The sequence below is a fragment of the Vidua macroura genome, chromosome 29 (genome assembly GCF_024509145.1).
Source record: "Vidua macroura isolate BioBank_ID:100142 chromosome 29, ASM2450914v1, whole genome shotgun sequence".
In the NCBI taxonomy this organism is placed as follows: domain Eukaryota; kingdom Metazoa; phylum Chordata; class Aves; order Passeriformes; family Viduidae; genus Vidua; species Vidua macroura.
In genome coordinates this window covers 1,948,035-1,967,249 of record NC_071599.1, presented here as the reverse complement: position 1 = coordinate 1,967,249, position 19,215 = coordinate 1,948,035, and the positions used below count along the sequence as shown (strand labels likewise).

Below are 19,215 nucleotides of genomic sequence, written 5' to 3'. Positions count from 1 at the left end.
CCGCCACTTCCGGCCGCCATCTTGAGCCCGGGTGAGGCGGCGGCGGCGCCATCTTGAGTGAGGGCAGCGCCTGAGGGGGGGGGGGGGAACTTTGACCGCGCTGCCGCCGGCGGGGAATGTGCGGGAATGGGGCGAGAAACGGGGAGAAAGTGGGGGGAAAAGGGGGTGTGGGGTGGGGGGAGGGCGGGGGTGCGGGGGGTTTGGGGATTTGGGGGGCTGGGGATAGGTAGGGGGTGGCGGGGGGGCGGTTTAGGGGGTGTTTGGGGGGGTCTGGGGTAGTTCGGGGGGTGTTTGGGGTAGTTTGGGGGGTCTGGGGTAGTTTTGGGGGTCTTTGGGGCAGTTTGAGGGGGTCTGGCAGCAGTTTTTGGGGGGCTGGGGTACTTTGGGATCAAAATTGGGGCAGCTCAGGGGGAGCTGAGGACATTTTGGGGGGGGGTCAGGGGGCAGTTTGGGGTCACAGCTGGGACATTTTGGGGATGTTTGGGGCAATTTTGGGGGTTCAGGGGCAGTCTGGGGGGGGGTTCCAGGTTCCCCCCTCAGCCGTATGACCCCTCCCCAATTTGGGGTGTCCCCCCCCAGGCTGAGGGTGGCCCCCCGGGCCCTGCTGTGCTGCCCCCCGAGACCCTCGAGAGCCCCCCAGAGCTCCAGCACCGCGGGCAGGTACCGAGGGGGACCCCGAAAACCCCAGGGGAACCCCAAAAACCCCATGGGGACCCCGAAACCCCTGTGGAGAACCCCAAAACCCCTGTGGAGAACCCCAAAAACCCCATGGGGACCCCAGAAATCCCATGGGAACCCCAAATAACCTGTGGAGAACCCCAAAAACCCCATGGGGACCCCAAAAACCCTGTGGAGAACCCCAAGAACGCTGTGGCCACGGCAGCACCCCCAGACCCATCAGTGTCCCCAGACCCGTTGGTGTCCCCCTGTCCCTCCCAGTCCCTCCTAGTGTCCCACAGCCGTGGCAGTGTCCCCCTGAGTGCCTCAGTGTCCCCTCCCTGCAGCCCTGTGGCCGTGGCAGTGTCCCCAGGCCTGGCAGTGTCCCCCTGTCCCTCACAGTGTCCCCAAGCCCGTTGGTGTCCCCAGACCCATGGGTGTCCCCCTGAGTCCCTCTCAGTGTCCCCTCCCCGCAGCCCCCCGGCCATGGCAGCACCCCCAGACCCATTGGTGTCCCCAGACCCATCAGTGTCCCCAGGCCCATGGGTGTCCCCCTGTCCCTCACAGTGTCCCCCAGCCCCATCAGTGTCCCCAAGCCCATGGGTGTCCCCAGACCCATGGGTGTCCCCCTGAGTCCCGCACGGCGTCCCCTCCCCGCAGCCCTGCAGCCATGGCAGCGCCCCCAGACCCATTGGTGTCCCCAGCCCCGTCAGTGTCCCCAGGCCTGTTGGTGTCCCCCTGTCCCTCACGGTGTCCCACAGCCATGGCAGTGTCCCCAAGCCCATTGGTGTCCCCCTGAGTCCCTCACAGTGTCCCCAGCCCCATCAGTGTCCCCAGGCCCATGGGTGTCCCCAAGCCCATGGGTGTCCCCCTGTCCCTCACAGTGTCCCACAGCCATGGCAGTGTCCCCAGACCCGTTGGTGTCCCCCTGTCCTTCACAGTGTCCCCAGCCCCATCAGTGTCCCCAAGCCCACTGGTGTCCCCCTGAGTCCCTCAGTGTCCCCTCCCCGCAGCCCCCCGGCCATGGCAGCGCCCCCAGCCCCGGCGGTGTCCCCCTGTCCCTCACATGGCAGTGTCCCCAAGCCCATTGGTGTCCCCAGACCCATGGGTGTCCCCGTGTCCCTCACAGTGTCCCCAGCCCCATCAGTGTCCCCAGGCCCATGGGTGTCCCCAGACCCACTGGTGTCCCCCTGTCCCTCACAGTGTCCCCAGACCCATGGGTGTCCCCCTGAGTCCCTCAGTGTCCCCTCCCCGCAGCCCCCCGGCCATGGCAGCGCCCCCAGCCCCGGCGGTGTCCCCGGAGCCCCCGGGGGGGCTGGTGGCGGTGGCACAGGTGACATCCACGGCGGACAAGGAGCACAACTGGCGGCAGTGCTCGGCGCTGGTGCGGCGCGCGGCGGCCGCGGGGGCCCGCGCCGTGTTCCTGCCCGAGGGCTTCGACTTCATCGGGGACGGTCCCCAGCACAGCCTGGCGCTGGCAGAGCCACTGCACGGGGACATCGTGGGGCGCTACCGCCAGCTGGCCAGGTACGGGACACTGGAGTGTCACCCTGTGTCACCGGAGTGTCACTGTGTCACGGGGGTGTCACTGTGTCACCGGAGTGTCACCCTGTGTCACGGGGGTGTCACTGTGTCACCGGAGTGTCACCCTGTGTCACCGGGGGTGTCACTGTGTCACCAGGGAATGTCACCCTGTGTCACCGGGGGTGTCACTGTGTCACCGGGGGTGTCACTGTGTCACCGGAGTGTCACCGTGTGTCACCAGGGGATGTCACTGTGTCACTGGGGGTGTCACTGTGTCACCGGAGTGTCACCCTGTGTCACCGGGGGTGTCACCCTGTGTCACCGGGGATGTCACTGTGTCACCGGGGCATGTCACTGTGTCACTGGGGGTGTCACCCTGTGTCACCGGAGTGTCACTGTGTCACCGGGGGTGTCACCCTGTGTCACCGCGGGTGTCACTGTGTCACCGGGGACTGTCACCCTGTGTCACCAGGGCATGTCACTGTGTCACTGGGGGTGTCACCGGAGTGTCACTGTGTCACCGGGGAGTGTCACCCTGTGTCACCAGGGATGTCACTGTGTCACCAGGGGTGTCACTGTGTCACCGGAGTGTCACCCTGTGTCACCGGGGGGTGTCACTGTGTGTCACCAGGGGATGTTGCTGTGTGTCCTCAGGGGATGTCACTGTGTCTGTCCCCAGGGAATGTCACTATGTGTGTCCCCATGCCACGTCACTCAGTGTCCCCAGGGAATGTCACTCTGTGTCCCCAGGGGATGTGGCCGTGTGTTCCCAAGGAGTGTCACTATGTGTGTCCCCAGGGAGTGTCACTATGTGTGTCCCCATGCCACGTCACTCGGTGTCCCCAGGGAATGTCACTCTGTGTCCCCAGGGAATGTGACGTGTGGCTCTCCCTCGGGGGCTTCCACGAGCGTGGCCAGGACTGGGACAGCACCGGCCGGATCTACAACTGTCACCTGCTGCTGGACAACTCGGGTGGGACACGGCCTTCCTGAGCCCTGTGCCACCCCTGTGCCACCCCTGTGCCACCCCGTGTCCCCTGGATCCCCAGTCCCTGTGTCCCCAGCATTCCCAACCCTCCAGATGTCCCTGTGTCCCCACGTGTCCCCACCATTCCTGCCTGGTGTCCCCAGGCGCGATGGTGGCCACGTACCGGGAGCATTCCCAATCCCTGGCTGTCCCCACTGTCCCTGGCTGTCCCCACTGTCCCCAACCCCCTTTGGTGGCTGTCCCCAACCCTGGTGGCTGTCCCCAGGCATGCTGCTGGCCATGTATCTGCACCATTCCCAACCCCTGTCTGTCCTCATTGTCCCTGTCTGTCCCCACTGTCCCTGTCTGTCCCCATTGTCCCTGACTGTCCCCAGTGTCCCCAACCCCCGTGGTGGCTGTCCCCAACCCCGGTGGCTGTCCCCAGGCACGCTGGTGGCTGCATACCTGCATCATTCCCAACCCCTGTCTGTCCCCACTGTCCCTGGCTGTCCCCAGTGTCCCAAACCCCCATGGTGACTGTCATCCCCAGCCCCTTTGGTGGCTGTCCCCAACCCCGGTGGTGGCTGTCCCCAGGCGCGCTGGTGGCCATGTACCTGCACCATTCCCAACCCCTGTCTGTCCTCATTGTCCCTGTCTGTCCCCACTGTCCCTGGCTGTCCCCAGTGTCCCAAACCCCCATGGTGACTGTTGCCCCCAGCCCCTTTGGTGGCTGTCCCCAACCCTGGTGGCTGTCCCCAGGCGCGCTGCTGGCCGTGTACCTGCACCATTCCCAACCCCTGGCTGTCCCCACTGTCCCTGGCTGTCCCCACTGTCCCCAGCCCCTTTGGTGGCTGTCCCCAACCCCAGTGGCTGTCCCCAACCCCGGTGGTGGCTGTCCCCAGGCGCGCTGGTGGCCGCGTACCGCAAGCTGCACCTGTTTGACGCGGCGCTGCCGGGGGCGCCGGCGCTGTGCGAGAGCTCCTTCACCAACCCCGGCCGGGAGCTGCTGCCCCCCATCGACACCCCCGTGGGCAAGGTACGGCCCTGCCCGTGTCCCCTGCTGTCCCCTGCTGTCCCCTGCTGTCCCCAGCTGTCCCCTGCCTTCACTGATCCCCGGTATTCCCAAAAAAGCCTGGGGCTGGCCGTGTGCCGCAGCCTGTGGTTCCCAGAGCTAACCCCACCCCTGACCCCACAGTGCCCAGGGGTGTCCTCGGCTGTCCCCAAGTGTCCCCAGGGTGTCCTTGGGTGTCCCCTGCCCTCAGTGACCCACGGTATTCCCAAAAACCAGCTGGGATTGGCCACGTGCTACGGGCTGTGGGTCCTGGAGCTGGCCCTGCCCTGATCCACAGGGATCCCCTGACCCCCCATGTCCCCAAGGTGTCCCAGGGCTGTCCCCAGGTGTCCCCTGCCCTCGCTGAGCCCCACATGCCCCCCAGCTGGGGCTGGCTGTGTGCTCTGCCCTGTGCTTCCAGAGCTGGCCCTGCCCTGACCCCTGACCTCATGCCCAGAGTGTCCCAGGGCTGTCCCCAGGGTGTCCCCAGCTGTCCCCAGTGTCCCCTCACCCTGTCCCCCCAGCTGGGGCTGGCCGTGTGCTATGACCTGCGTTTCCCAGAGCTGGCCCAGGCCCTGCGCGGGGCCGGTGCCCAAATCCTGACCTTCCCCTCGGCCTTCACCGTCCCCACCGGAGCCGCGCACTGGGAGGTGAGGGGACAGCCCTGGGGGGGCTTGGGGACAGCCCTGGGGGGGCTTTGGGACACCCCTGGGGGGGCTTGGGGACACCCATGGAGGGTTTGGGACACCCTGGGGGGGCTTGGGGACATCCTGGGGGGGCTTGGGGACACCCATGGAGGGTTTGGGACACCCCTGGGGGAGCTTGGGGACACCCATGGAGGGTTTGGGACACCCCTAGGGGGGCTTGGGGATGCCCCTGGGGGTTTGGGGACACCCAAGAAGGGGATTGGGGACACCCAAGAAGGGGATTGGGGACATCCCCTAGGGGATTGGGGACACCTTGAGGGGAGTGGGGACACCCAGGGGGGCTTGGTGACACCACTGTCCCGCTCAGTGCTGTTGTGTGTCCGTGCCATTGAGTGTCCCCAGTGTCCCTTGGGTGACACCACTGTCACCTCAGTTGCTGCTGCGTGCCCGTGCCATCGAGTGCCCCCCTGTGTCCCCCTGGGTGACACCGCTGTCCCCTCAGGTGCTGCTGCGTGCCCGTGCCATCGAGTGCCAGTGCTACGTGGTGGCCGCGGCTCAGACCGGCCGGCACAACGCCAGCCGGGCGTCCTTCGGCCACTCGCTGGTGGCCGATCCCTGGGGCACCGTGGTGGCCCAGTGCCACGAGGGGCCGGGGCTGTGCCTGGCCCAGATCGACCTGGGCTACCTGGAGCAGGTGCGCAGGGACCTGCCCGTGCACGGCCACCGCCGCGGGGACATCTACGGGGCCCTGCCGGGGACACCGGGGACACCGGGGACGTGACGGCGCCGGGCTGGGGCCAAATCAGCTCGGCTTGCACCAGAATGGAATGGCACAACGTGTCCCCCTTTCTCTTTTTGGGAGCCCCAAATCTGCCCTTTTTGTCCCCAAAATGGAATGGCACAACGTGTCCCCCTTTCTCTTCTTGGGAGCCCCAAATCTGCCCTTTTGTCCTCAAAATGGAATGGCACAACGTGTCCCCCCTTTCTCTTTTTGGGAGTCCCAAATCTGCATCAATTCAGCCCTAATTCAGCCCCAAATCTGCCCCTTTTGTCCCCAAAATGAAATGGCACCACGTGTCCTCCTTTTCTCTTTTTAGAGGTCCCAAATGTGCTTGAATTGAGCCCTAAATCAGCCCCAAATCTGCCCTTTTGTCCCCAAAATGAAATCTCACAATGTGTCCTGCCTGCTCTCCTTTTGGGGTCCCCACTCTTTTTTGGGGTCCCGATTCAGCCCCAAATTTGCTCCAAATCTGCATCAATTTAGCCCAAAATTGACCCTGAATCTGCCCCAGATCTGCTCTAATTTACACCAAATGTGCTCCAAATCGACCTTTTTGTCCCCAGTGTGAAACAGCACGACGTGTCCCCCTTCTTTTTTGGGGAGTCCCAAATCTGCTCTGAAACTGCCCCAAATCAACCCCAAATGTGCTTTGAATCAGCTCAGAATGTGCCCCAAAATCTGCCTCAATTCATTCCAAAATCTGCCTCAATTCAACCCCAAATCTGCCCCAATTCACCCCAAATTTGCACTGAATCAGCACTTTTGTCCCCAAAAGGGATTTCTGCTTTTTGGGGGGGGTTCCCCCTTTTTTGGGGGCTTCTTGGGGGGAGAGATTTCCTTCTATTGAAATTTGAAAAATATAAAAATCCCAGGAAATGACCCCAAAGTGTGGAGGAATTTTGGGATGGGAGGGAGTGGGGACAACCCTGAACCCTCCAAGTGCTGGCTGGGAATGGGGAGAAAACCAAGGAAAATGGGAAAAAAACTCCATCCCTGTCAGGTTTTGGGGGGAAATGGGAATTTTTGGGGAGGAAAAACAAGGATCTGGGGCAGAAAATGGGAATTTTGGGGGAAATTGCCATTTGCTTTTTGTCGTTGCTTTTAATGGATATAAAAGAGGGAAAAAAGGGGAAAAAACATGGAAAACACAAGGAGGAATTTGATAAGGAAATTGAGGAATTCTGGAATATTCCACACCCCCAATCCCCAAATCCCAGCGTGTCCCTCAGGTTCTTAAAATGGGATTTTTACCCTTTTTTGGACCATTTTTAATGGATACAAAAGAGGAAAAAAAAATCACAGAAAACACAAAGAAGAACTGATGAGGAAAGTGAGGAATTCTGGAATGTTCCATCTTTCCAATGCTTCCCACACCTCAAATCCCCAGTTCTGAGTGCACCAATGGGATTTTTGCCTTTTTGCTGGTCTTTTTAATGGATAAAAAAAAGAACAGAAAACAGGGAAAAATCACAGAAAACACAGGGAAAAGGAGGAATTGACAGGGAAAAATGGGGAATTCTGGAATATTCCATTATTCCAATGCCTCCCACACCTCAAATCCCCAATCCTCAGCGTGTTGCACCACGGGATTTTTGCTTTTTGCCACTGTTTTAATGGATATGAAAGAACAGAAAATAGGGAAAAATCATGGAAAACGCAGGAAGAGGGAGGAGTTTGACAGGAAAAAAAAAGAGAGGAATTCTGGAATATTCCACACCCCCAATCCCCAAATCCCAGCGTGTCGCACCAATGGGATTTTTGCCTTTTCATCACCGTTTTTAATGGATACAAAAGAAAAAAACGGGAGAGAAAACACAAGGAGAACCCATCAGGAACCCCAAAAAGCTCCGAATCCCGGAATCCCCCACACCTCCAACCCTCCCCAAATCCGTGAGCGGGCTCCGCACGGGCGGAAGAATCGGGGGGAACAAAAAACAGAAAATCCCGGGGGAAGAAAAAAAAAAAAAAAACAACTCAAAAAAAACCCCAGGGATGGATCCCTCAGGGAGCCGTGTGGAGCATCAAGTTCCTGAGGAGTTTCTGGCGGCCCAGCTCGTAATCCTCCTCGTCCACGTTGACCAGCAGCTTGATGGCCTCGTGGCCCACGGCCTGTTTGAGCGAGTCCGTGATGAAGACGCCCTTGAGGGCCTCCAGGAGGGAGCCGTTGATGTAATCCCGCCAGAAGGCGTCGAGGTAGGTGAGCTCCGAGAATTTGATGTCGCAGATGATGGAGCCCAAATCCCGGGATTTCAGGATGGTGTTGGCCTGGTTGAAGCGCTCGAACTGGCGCTCCAGAGGGTCCTGCTTGTTGGAGAAGACGTTGCCGTGCAGGGCGGAGTCGTGCTGGCAGTACTCGGCGCGCACACGCGCAGGCGGATGTCTGGTTTTGGGGGGAAAAGGGGGATTAGGGGGTTTGGGAGTGGGGGATGTGGGGTTTAGGGGGTTTGGGATTAGGGGGATGTGGGGATTAGGGGGTTTGGGATTAGGGGGATGTGGGGTTTAGGAGGTTTAGGATTGGGGGAAAATGGGAGGTTTAGGGGGTCTGGGATTGGGGGGATGTGGGGATTTGCATTAGAGAAATGTGAGGTTTAGGGGGTTTGGGAGTGGGGGATGTGGGGTTTAGGGGGTTTGGGATTAGGGGGATGTGGGGTTTAGGATTAGAGAAATGTGAGGTTTAGGGGGTTTGGGATTGGGGAATGTGGGGTTTATGGGGTTTGGGGTTGGGGGAATGTGGGGTTTAGGGGAATGTGAGGTTTAGGAGGTTTGGGATTGGGGGGATGTGGGGTTTAGGGGGTTTGGGATTGGGGGGATGTGGGGTTTAGGGGGTTTGGGAGTGAGGGATGTGGGGATTAGGATTAGAGAAATGTGGGGTTTAGGGGGTTTGGGATTAGGGGGATGTGGGGTTTAGGATTAGAGAAATGTGAGGTTTAGGAGGTTTGGGATTGCAGAAATGTGCGGTTTATGGGGTTTGGGATTGGGGGATGTGGGGTTTAGGGGGTTTGGGACTGGGGGATGTGGGGTTTAGGGGGTTTCAGATTGGGGGATGTGGGGTTTTGTGGAATGCGAGGTTTAGGAGGTTTGGGACTGGGGGGATGTGGGGTTTAGGATTAGAGAAATGTGAGGTTTAGGGGGTTTGGGATTGGGGAATGTGGGGTTTATGGGGTTTGGGGTTGGGGGAATGTGGGGTTTAGGGGGTTTGGGATTGGGGGATGTGGGGTTTAGGGGAATGTGAGGTTTAGGAGGTTTGGGATTGGAGGATGTGGGATTTAGGGAGTTTGGGATTGGGGAATGTGGGGTTTATGGGGTTTGGGGTTGGGGGAAAATGGGAGGTTTAGGGGGTTTGGGATTAGGGGGATGTGGTGTTTAGGGGGTTTGGGAGTGGGGGATGTGGGGTTTAGGGGGTTTGGGGTTGGGGGAATGTGGGGTTTAGGGGGTTTGGGATTGGGGGATGTGGGGTTTAGGGGGTTTGGGATTAGGGGGATGTGGGGTTTAGGATTAGAGAAATGTGAGGTTTAGGTTTGGGATTGGGGGAATGTGGAGTTTAGGGGGTTTGGGACTGGGGCAATGTGGGGTTTAGGGGGTTTGGGATTGGGGGATGTGGGGTTTAGGGGGTTTGGGAGTGGGGGATGTGGGGTTTAGGGGGTTTGGGACTGGGGGGATGTGGGGTTTAGGGGGTTTGGGAGTGGGGGATGTGGGGTTTAGGATTAGAGAAATGTGAGGTTTAGGGGGTTTGGGACTGGGGGATGTGGGGTTTAGGGGGTTTGGGATTAGGGGGATGTGGGGATTAGGATTAGAGAAATGTGAGGTTTAGGAGGTTTGGGATTGCAGAAATGTGCAGTTTATGGGGTTTGGGATTGGGGGATGTGGGGTTTAGGGGGTTTGGGATTGGGGGGAAAATGTGAGGTTTAGGGGGTTTGGGATTGGGGAATGTGGGGTTTATGGGGTTTGGGGTTGGGGGAAAATGGGAGGTTTAGGGGGTTTGGGATTAGGGGGATGTGGGGTTTAGGGGGTTTGGGATTGGGGGATGTGGGGTTTAGGAGGTTTGGGACTGGGGGATGTGGGGTTTAGGGGGTTTGGGAGTGGGGGATGTGAGGTTTAGGGGGTTTCAGATTGGGGGATGTGGGGTTTTGTGGAATGCGAGGTTTAGGAGGTTTGGGACTGGGGGGATGTGGGTTTTAGGATTAGAGAAATGTGAGGTTTAGGGGGTTTGTGATTGGGGAATGTGGGGTTTAGGGGTTTGGGGTTGGGGGAAAATGGGAGGTTCAGGGGGTTTAGGATTGGGGGGATGTGGGGTTTAGGGGGTTTGGGATTGGGAGATGTGGGGTTTAGGATTAGAGAAATGTGGGGTTTAGGGGTTTGGGATTGGGGGATGTGGGAAAGAGAGGTCCCATCCTGAGGTCCAGGGTTGATGGAGTTTGGGGGGGATTTCCTCCTCACGGGGCTCCACCACTCAGTAATTGGCCCCAAACCCCAAACACATTTCCCCAGTCTCAGGATGTCTCACAATTCCAGGGATTGCCCCATTTCCAGGAACCCCCCAATCCCAAACCCTCCCATCCCAACTCCCCGCCCAGTGAGTCCTGGATACCCCCAGTCCCAGTCCCCCCTCAATCCCATTCCCAGTCTCCCCCTTCCCTCACCCCAGGTCTGTTTTCCTTTGGGATCCAATCCCCCCGATCCCGATCCCGTGTCCCGCTCACCACAGGTCTGTTTCTCCTCGGGGATCCCAATCCCACATTCCCAATCCCATATCCCACTCACTGCGGGTCTGTTTCTCCTTGGGGATCGCAACCCCAATCTCATATTCCCGATCCCAAATCCCACATTCCCAATCCCGATCCGGTATCCCACTCACCACAGGTCTGTTCCTCCTTGGGGATCCCAATCCCGTGTTCCCAATCCCACATTCCCGATCCCGTATCCCCTCACCGCAGGTCTGTTTCTCCTTGGGATCCCAATCCCAAGTTCCTGATCCCAATCCCACATTCCCGATCCCAATCCCAATCCCACATTCCCGGTCCCGTATTCCCAATCCCATTCACAATCCCCCATTCCCAATCCCCCATTCCCGATCCCCCATTCCCGATCCCCCATTCCCAATCCCACATTCCCAATCCCACATTCCCGATCCCGTATCCCCTCACCACAGGTCTGTTCCTCCTTGGGGATCCCAATCCCACATTCCCGATCCCAATCCCAATCCCACATTCCCATTCCCGATCCCCCATTCCCAATCCCCCATTCCCGATCCCCCATTCCCGGTCCCACATTCCCGATCCCGTATCCCCTCACCGCAGGTCTGTTTCTCCTTGGGGTCGGGGGTCGCTGACTTCCTGCGTTTCCGTTGGCTCCCGAGGAGGCTCCGGGCCCGGCCCGGGCGCTTCGGGCCCAGCTGGGGCCCCCCCGGGGGGCAGCACAGGGACGGGTGGGGGGCAGGCACTGGGACACGGGGAAGTGGGGTCAGCGACCCCAAATCCACCCAGGGAACCCCAAATCCAACCCCAGAGACCCCAAATCCATCCAGGGAACCCCAAATCCACCCAGGGAACCCCAAATCCACCCAGGGAACCCCAAATCCAACCCCAGAGACCCCAAATCCATCCAGGGAACCCCAAATCCATCCAGGGAACCCCAAATCCACCCAGGGAACCCCAAATCCATCCGTCAGATCTGGGCACAATCCCCCAAACCCAGAGCCCTGAGAGGCTCCAGTGTTGGGAACTTTGGGATGACCCCAAATGGGGGGTGGTGACCCCAAAAGGAGTTGATAATCCCAATTTGGGCTGACGATCCCAAAAGAGGGTGATGACCCCAAAAGAGGGTGATGATCCCAAATGGGGGTGATGATCCCAAAGGAGGGCAATGACCCCAAAGGGGATGGTGACCCCAAAAGGTGACAGTGACCCCAAAGGTGACAGTGACCCCAAGGGGGGTGGTGACCCCAAAAGGAATTGATAATCCCAATTTGGGCTGATGACCCCAAAAGAGGGTGATGATCCCAAATGGGGGTGATGATCCCAAAGGAGGGCAATGACCCCAAAGGGGACAGTGACCCCAAAGGGGACAGTGACCTCAAAGGTGACAGTGACCCCAAGGGGGGTGGTGACCCCAAAAGGAATTGATAATCCCAATTTGGGCTGATGACCCCAAAAGAGGGTGATGATCCCAAATGGGGGTGATGATCCCAAAGGAGGGCAATGACCCCAAAGGGGACAGTGACCCCAAAGGGGACAGTGACCCCAAAGCTGACAGTGACCCCAAAGGTGACAGTGACCCCAAAGGTGACAGTGACCCCAAAGGGGACGGTGACCCCAAAGGGGACAGTGACCCCAAAGGGGACGGTGACCCCAGGGGTCCGTACCTGATTTGTGGGGGTGGCCGAGGCCGGGCGGGGCCCCCCCGGGCGCGCGGGGGGTGACGTAGCGGATGGACGTCTCCTCCAGGTACTTGTCCACCAGGTCCGGGCACACTGGGAACGGAAACGGGCACGGCATGGCACCGGGGTGGCACGGGAGTGGCACTGGGATGGCACCGGGAATGGCACCAGGGTGGCACGGGAGTGGCACTGGGAATGGCACTGGGAACGACACCGGGGTGGCACGGGAGTGGCACCGGGATGGCACTGGGAATGGCACCAGGGTGGCACTGGAATGGTACAGGAATGGCACCAGGGTGGCAGGGAGTGACACTGGGAATGGCACCAGGGTGGCACGGGAGTGGCACTGGGAATGGCACTGGGAATGGCACCGGGGTGGCAGGGAGTGGCACTGGGAATGGCACTGGGAATGGCATTGGGATGGCACTGGAATGGTACAGGAATGGCACCAGGGTGGCACGGGAGTGGCACCACGATGGCACTGGGGTGGCACTGGGACGGCACTGGGAATGTCCCAGGATGGCACTGGGATGGCACCAGGAATGGCAGATGATGACGTGACCCCAATACCCCCATACACTCTGGCAGTCACCCCATATGTCACTATGGTGACTCCGTATATCGCGATATATCGCGACATATCGCGCCAGGCACTCCCCAGGGCGCCGTCTCTTGAGGCTGACGTGGGGCAGCAGCTCGTGGCGGGTGATGGTGTGACCCCAATACCCCCATACACTGTGACAGTGACCCCGTATATCGCAACAGTGACCCCGTATATCACGATATATCGCGATATATCATGACATATCGCGCCAGGCACTCAGCGGGGCGCCGTCTCTTAAGCCTGACAGGGCAGCAGCTCGTGGTGGGTGATGATGTGGCCCCAATACTCCCATAGAGTGCGACAGTGATGCCATATATCGCGATATATCACGACATATCGCGCCAGGCACTCACCAGGGCGCCGTCTCTTGAGGCTGACGTGGGGCAGCAGCTCGTGGTGGGTGATGATGTGGCCCCAATACTCCCATAGAGTGCGACAGTGATGCCATATATCGCGATATATCACGACATATCGCGCCAGGCACTCACCAGGGCGCCGTCTCTTGAGGCTGACGTGGGGCAGCAGCTCGTGGCGGGTGATGGTGTGGCCCCAATACTCCCATAGAGTGCGACAGTGATGCCATATATCGCGATATATCACGACATATCGCGCCAGGCACTCCCCAGGGCGCCGTCTCTTGAGGCTGACGTGGGGCAGCAGCTCGTGGCGGGTGATGGTCTGACCCCAATACCCCCACACACTGTGACAGTGACCCCGTATATCGTAACAGTGACCCCGTATATCACGATATATCGCGATATATCATGACATATCGCGCCAGGCACTCACCAGGGCGCCGTCTCTTGAGCCTGACAGGGCAGCAGCTCGTGGTGGGTGATGATGTGGCCCCAATACCCTGATATTACCCCGTGTATCATGACAGTGATGCCATATATCGCGATATATCACGACATACGGCGCCAGGCACTCACCGGGGCGCCGTCTCTTGAGGCTGACGTAGGGCAGCAGGTCGTGGCGGGTGATGATGCGCAGCAGCTGCAGCAGCTGCCGCAGGTTGCTCTCGTCGCAGCGGCCCTGGCGCTCCAGGGCCAGCAGGAAGTCGCGGCCGGAGCGGATGCGGCCGCGCTCGGCCTCGTCCAGCACGTCCACGAAGAGGAAGGAGAGCACGCGCACGTCGCGGTGCGTCAGCTGCGCGCCCACGATGTCGAACATGCGGTGCAGCGAGTACAGCCCCTGCTCGCGCTCGCCCGGCTCCTCGGGCCACGGCACCGAGCCCGCGCCGCCGCCGCCGGCACCGCCGCGCTTCCGGCCCGCCATGGGCACCTGGGGACACACACGGGGACAATGGGACATGGGGTCAGAGGGACATGGGGTCGGTACAGGCCACCACTGGCACTGCCACTGCACTTCCGGCCCGCCATGGGCACCTGGGGACACACACGGGGACAATGGGACACGGGGTCAGAGGGACACAGGTCAGTGGGACACGGGGTCAGTACAGGCCCTGCTCGCGCTCGCCCGGCTCCTCCGGCCACCAGTGCCACCACTGGCAGTGCCACTGCACTTCTGGCCCGCCATGGGCACCTGGGGACACACACGGGGACAATGGGACACAGGTCAGTGGGACATGCCCTGCTTGCGCTCGCCCGGCTCCTCCGGCCACCGCTGCCACCACTGGCAGTGCCACTGCACTTCCAGCCTGCCATGGGCACCTGGGGACACACACAGGGACAATGGGACATGGGGACAATGGGACACAGGTCAGTGGGACACGGTGACAATGGGACACGGGGTCAGTACAGGCCCTGCTCGCGCTCGCCCGGCTCCTCCGGCCACCAGTGCCACCACTGGCAGTGCCACTGCACTTCCGGCCCGCCATGGGCACCTGGGGACACACACGGGGACAATGGGACACGGGGTCAGAGGGACACAGGTCAGTGGGACACGGTGACAATGGGACACAGGTCAGTGGGACACGGGGTCAGTACAGGCCCTGCTCGCGCTCGCCCGGCTCCTCCGGCCACCAGTGCCACCATTGCCACTGCGTTTCTGCAATGTCTGGGGACAGCGGGACATGGCACTACTGGCATTGGCACTGCGCTTCTGGCCCGCCATGGGCACCTGGGGACACGGGGACAACGGGACACGGGGACAACGGGACACGGGGACAATAGGACACGGGGACCATGGGACACGGGGACAACGGGACACAGGGTCGGTACAGGCCCCACTCGCGCTCGCCCGGCTCCTCGGGCCACGGCACCGACCCCGGGCCACTGCTCATGCCACCACTGGCACTGCCACTCTTCTGGCCCGCCATGGGCACCTGGGGACATGGGGACAATGGGACATGGGGACAATGGGACACGGGGTCAGCAGGGTGCAGACCCTGCACCGCTGGCACGGCCATCCAGCGGGATCCCAACACAATCTCTGGGGTTTTCCATCAGGACCCCGACCCCGATCCCAGGGATCTTCCAGTGGGATCCCGACCCCAATCCCAGGGATTTTCAATCAGGATCCCGACCCCAACTGTGGGGATTTTCCAATGGGATCCTGACTCCAATCCCTGGGATTTTCCAATGGGATCCTGACCCCAATCCCAGGATTTTCCAATGGGATCCTGACCCTATTCTCTGCATTTTTCCATTGGGATCCCAACCCCAATCCCAGGGATTTTCAATCAGGATCCCGACCCCAACTGTGGGGATTTTCCAATGGGATCCTGACTCCAATCCCTGGGATTTTCCAGTGGGATCCCAACCTCTGGATTTTTCCATCAGGATCCCGACCCCAATCCCAGGATTTTCCCTGGGATCCCGCCCTGTCCCCGCTCCGCAGCCCTGGCTCCGGCCTTTCCCTGGATACAATCTCCCAAACAAAGGGAAAACATCGGGATCACGACAGGAACCCCCCACCCACCCCCAATTCCCAGCACGGCCGCGCCGGGCTCCTCTCCAAGGAGGAAATTCCCAAAAAATCCCTGGAAAAAACAACCTGGCCCCAGCTCCAGGGGGCGAAACGGGAATGGGAAGCACCTGGTGCCGTGATCCCGCTTTTTTTTTAGGGAGTTTTCCTTAAAATTCTACAAAAAATTGAGAAAAATTCTTGGATTCGTCAGCACCAACCCCCCTGGAATGATCCTGGATTGTTTTCCTCCTGTGGAAGCCAGAAAAAAACTGGAATTTGGTGTGGTGCTCACTGAAAATCCAAAGAAATCTGGGAAAATTGAGGTTTTATGGAAGTGCTGACCCCTGGGAAGGGGGAATTTTGGGGATTAAACTTCCCCAAAAAATCCACAAGAATTGTTAAATTCACTTCCAAGCACGGAATTCCAGCCATGGAGGAGATCCCGAGATTCCCACAGTTCCCAAAATCCTGAAATCCCAAAATCCACAGGGGTGGGAGGTGGAAATCCCAAAAATCCATGGATTATCCTCAAAAAGGAGCAGGAAAATCTCCCAGAAAAAGACAAGGATCCCAAAATCCCTTGGAAAATCCCCCCCACCCCACTCTGGAGGCTTTTCCCAGGAGGAGAATTCTGGGAGCATTCAAATAATTTCGGGATAAACGGGAAAAACGAGTTCCTGGAGCTTCCCAGGGCTCAGCCCCACGGGATCCCTGAGGATATTTTGGGATTTTTCCCACTAAATCCAGGCCAAAACCATCAGAATTCCACATTATCCCAGAAAATCCTGGCTTGGGAGGGAGAAAAGGCCCAAATCCCAATTTTTAGGTGAATTTTCCGGGGGGAATGGACACAAAGGGAGACTCCAGGTGAACTTTTCCCCCCCCAGTTCCCAAGGATAGGAACAATTCCCAAACAACTGGGGAAAAACCAAAAAAACTGGGATTAATCTTGAATTTTCCTCTTTTGGGGGGGAATTCCTCCTCCTAAATCCAACAGGAATTCCCAAAAATCCGTTCCCAGCCCCAATAAATTGGATTTCTGGGGAGAAGAGGAGCTCCAGAGGCTGGGACGGGAGGAGGAGGAGGAGGAGGAGGAGGAAGCTCCTGACAAAATATCCCATGGAAAACCGGCTCTTCCAGGGGCTGGAATTCGGGAATTTGGGAATTCCCACCCCTGGAACCAGTGGGAACGTGGGAATTTAATTCCTGAGCGGGTTCAGCTTCAATCCATGGCTCCTGAATAATCCCAAACTGATCCCAAAAGCCAAAATTCCAAGGGATTCCCGAGGATTCCCGGGGCTCTCCAGGTGGGGATAATTCCCAATAATTCCAGGAGAATTGGCTGGGGCAGGGAGGGAAACCCTGGGATCCAGCCCCAGCTTCTGGATCCGTCTGGAGCTTCCCTGGATCCCTCCTGAGCCTCTCCTGATCCATCCCCAAAGTCCCTGGATCCATCCCGAGCTTCCAGATTCTTCCTGGATCCATCAGGACCCTCTGGATCCATCCCAGAACTCTCCAGATCCATCCCAAACTTCCCTGGATTAATCTGGATTCTCCACATCCATCCCAAACTTGCCAGGATCCATCCTGAGTCTCCTTGGATCAACCCCAAACTTCTGGATTCATCCTGAGCCTCTCCAGATCCATCAGGAGCCTCTGGATCCATCCCAGCCCTCTCCAGATCCCTCCTGGATCCATCAGGACCCTGGGGATCCACCCTGAGCCCCTGGGGATCCATCCCAACCTTCCCTGGATCCATCCTGACCCTCTCTGGATCCCTCCCAGACCTCTCCAGATCCGTTCTGAGTCTCCCTGGATCCATCAGGAGCCTCTGGATCCATCCCGAGCCCCTCTGGATCCATCCTGAGCTTCTCCAGATCCACCAGGATCCTCTGGATCCATCCCGAGCCCCTCTGGATCCATCCTGAGCTTCTCCAGATCCACCAGGATCCTCTGGATCCACCCCAAACCATTCCAGATCCACCAGGATCCTCTGGATCCACCCCAAACCATTCCTGATCCATCAGGATCCTCTGGATCCACCCCAAACCATTCCTGATCAATCAGGATCCTCTGGATCCACCTCAAACCTCCCTGGATCCACCCCAAACCCCTTTGGATCCATCCCGACCTTCCCTGGATCCATCAGGACCCTCTGGATTCCTCCCAGGGTCCATCCCAGACCTCTCTGGATCCATCCCGAGTCTCCCTGGATCCATCCTGAGCTTCTCCGGATCCACCGGGATCCTCTGGATCCATCCCAAACCCCTCTGGATCCATCCCGACCTTCCCTGGATCCATCCCAGACCTCTCTGGATCCATTCTGAGTCTTCCTGGATCCATCAGGAGCCTCTGGATCCATCCCGAGCCCCTCTGGATCCATCCTGAGCTTCTCCAGATCCACCAGGATCCTCTGGATCCATCCCGAGCCCCTCTGGATCCATCCCGACCTTCCCCGGATCCCTCCCAAATCCCAAATCCCCAAATCCCGGACCCACCTCGGCCGTGCCCGCTCCTGGATCCCGAGCGTTCTCAGCAATCTCCGATCCCTTTTTTTTTTGTTGTTTTGTTTTCTTTGTTTGTTTTTTTTTTTTTTCCTTCTCCTGGATTTTTCTTTCCGGGAAATCTCCCCCCCCAAAAAAAAATCCCCGCGGAGGCTCCCAAAGTTCCAGCGGCGGCCGCAATTCCAGAGGCCGGGATCGCTGTCAGTCCTTGCCGGAAAACACCGGATTTTTCACCCCCACCTCAACCAAAAAAAAACCTTTTTAAATTATTTTTAATTCCCTAATTAATAATTTATCGAGGAAAAGCCAAGCGCGGCGCTGCCCTTAAGTCATTCCCGGTTGCAGGGAGAGCATTCCCGAGGCAGGAATTCCCTGGATCGCGGATTTTGCTCGCTCAAAGCAAAAACCGCAATAAAAAAACGAAAAAAAATTCGCTCGGGTGAAGAAATCCTTGGAATTTCATCCCGCTCCTCCTGCGCCTCAAATCCCGGGATTTTCCGACCCTCGGGAGGAGCCGAAAATCCCGGGAAAACCGGGAAAAGCGCCGTTAAATAACCAAAATTTAAAAAAAAAAAAAAAAAAAAAAAACACCACAAAAAACTCCGATTTTGCCGCGATTTCGGCTGAAATCGGCCCCAAATTCCAGCGCGAAAGAACCAAAACCGGCGGCACCGGGAGGCTCTTCCCGTTAAAGGCCCTTAAAGCCCCGGTTCAGCCCCGGAGGCCTCGGGAAGGGCCCGGTTCGAGCCCAAAAAGCTCCGGGCAAGGCCCCGGTAAGGCCGCAAACGGCGCCGCCGAGCGCCGGGGTGGCCCCGGTAAGGCCGCAAACGGCCGCGAGCAGGCCCCGCGTCTCCCCCGGGGAGGCTCCGGCGGCGGCAGCGTCGCGAGGAGCGGCGGGGGGAGCGGCGGGGCCCCCCCTGCGGCCCGTCCCAGCCCGCCGAGCGCGGGGGCCCCTCCCGGCCCCTCACGGCCCCTCAGGGCCGGCCCAGCCCCGGCGCCGCCATCTTGGCTCCGTCCGCTCCGCTCCCCGCTCCCCGCGGGCGGCTCCGCCCTGACGCAGCTTCCGGCAGGCCGAGGCCACGCCTCTCTTTCCGCCGCGGAGCCGCGCCCACATCCGGGCACCCGCGCGCCCGCTGCGGCTTCACGCCCGTAGGGAAACACGGGGAAGGCGGCGCCATGTTGGATGAGGGCAACATGGCGGCAACATCCGGGTGACTGCCGTTGGCTTCAGCG

General features: G+C 59.4%; 2 protein-coding genes across 3 annotated transcripts; one reads left to right on the top strand and one right to left on the bottom strand.

Moving 5' to 3' along the window:
* Positions 1–18: 18 nt before the first annotated feature.
* Positions 19–6,511, top strand: NIT1 (nitrilase 1). 2 transcript variants are annotated; one of them, XM_054001151.1, is made up of 7 exons: positions 19–57; positions 580–660; positions 1,915–2,184; positions 3,051–3,154; positions 4,051–4,184; positions 4,724–4,849; positions 5,349–6,511. In XM_054001151.1, the coding sequence occupies exons 3-7, from the start codon at positions 1,925–1,927 to the stop codon at positions 5,625–5,627; spliced, it is 903 nt and encodes a 300-aa protein (XP_053857126.1). In that variant the 5' UTR covers positions 19–57; positions 580–660; positions 1,915–1,924; the 3' UTR covers positions 5,628–6,511. The 2 variants fall into 2 exon arrangements, with proteins under 2 accessions (XP_053857126.1, XP_053857125.1); XM_054001150.1 differs by having other exon boundaries at positions 34–118.
* A 203-nt stretch (positions 6,512–6,714) lies between these two features.
* DEDD (death effector domain containing) lies at positions 6,715–19,003 on the bottom strand. Its single transcript, XM_054001154.1, is given in 6 exon segments — positions 6,715–7,994; positions 7,997–8,007; positions 10,920–11,066; positions 11,989–12,096; positions 13,540–13,891; positions 17,977–19,003. Coding segments are annotated over 5 exon segments (978 nt in total). The 5' UTR covers positions 13,886–13,891; positions 17,977–19,003; the 3' UTR covers positions 6,715–7,628.
* Between the last annotated feature and the right edge of the window lie 212 nt (positions 19,004–19,215).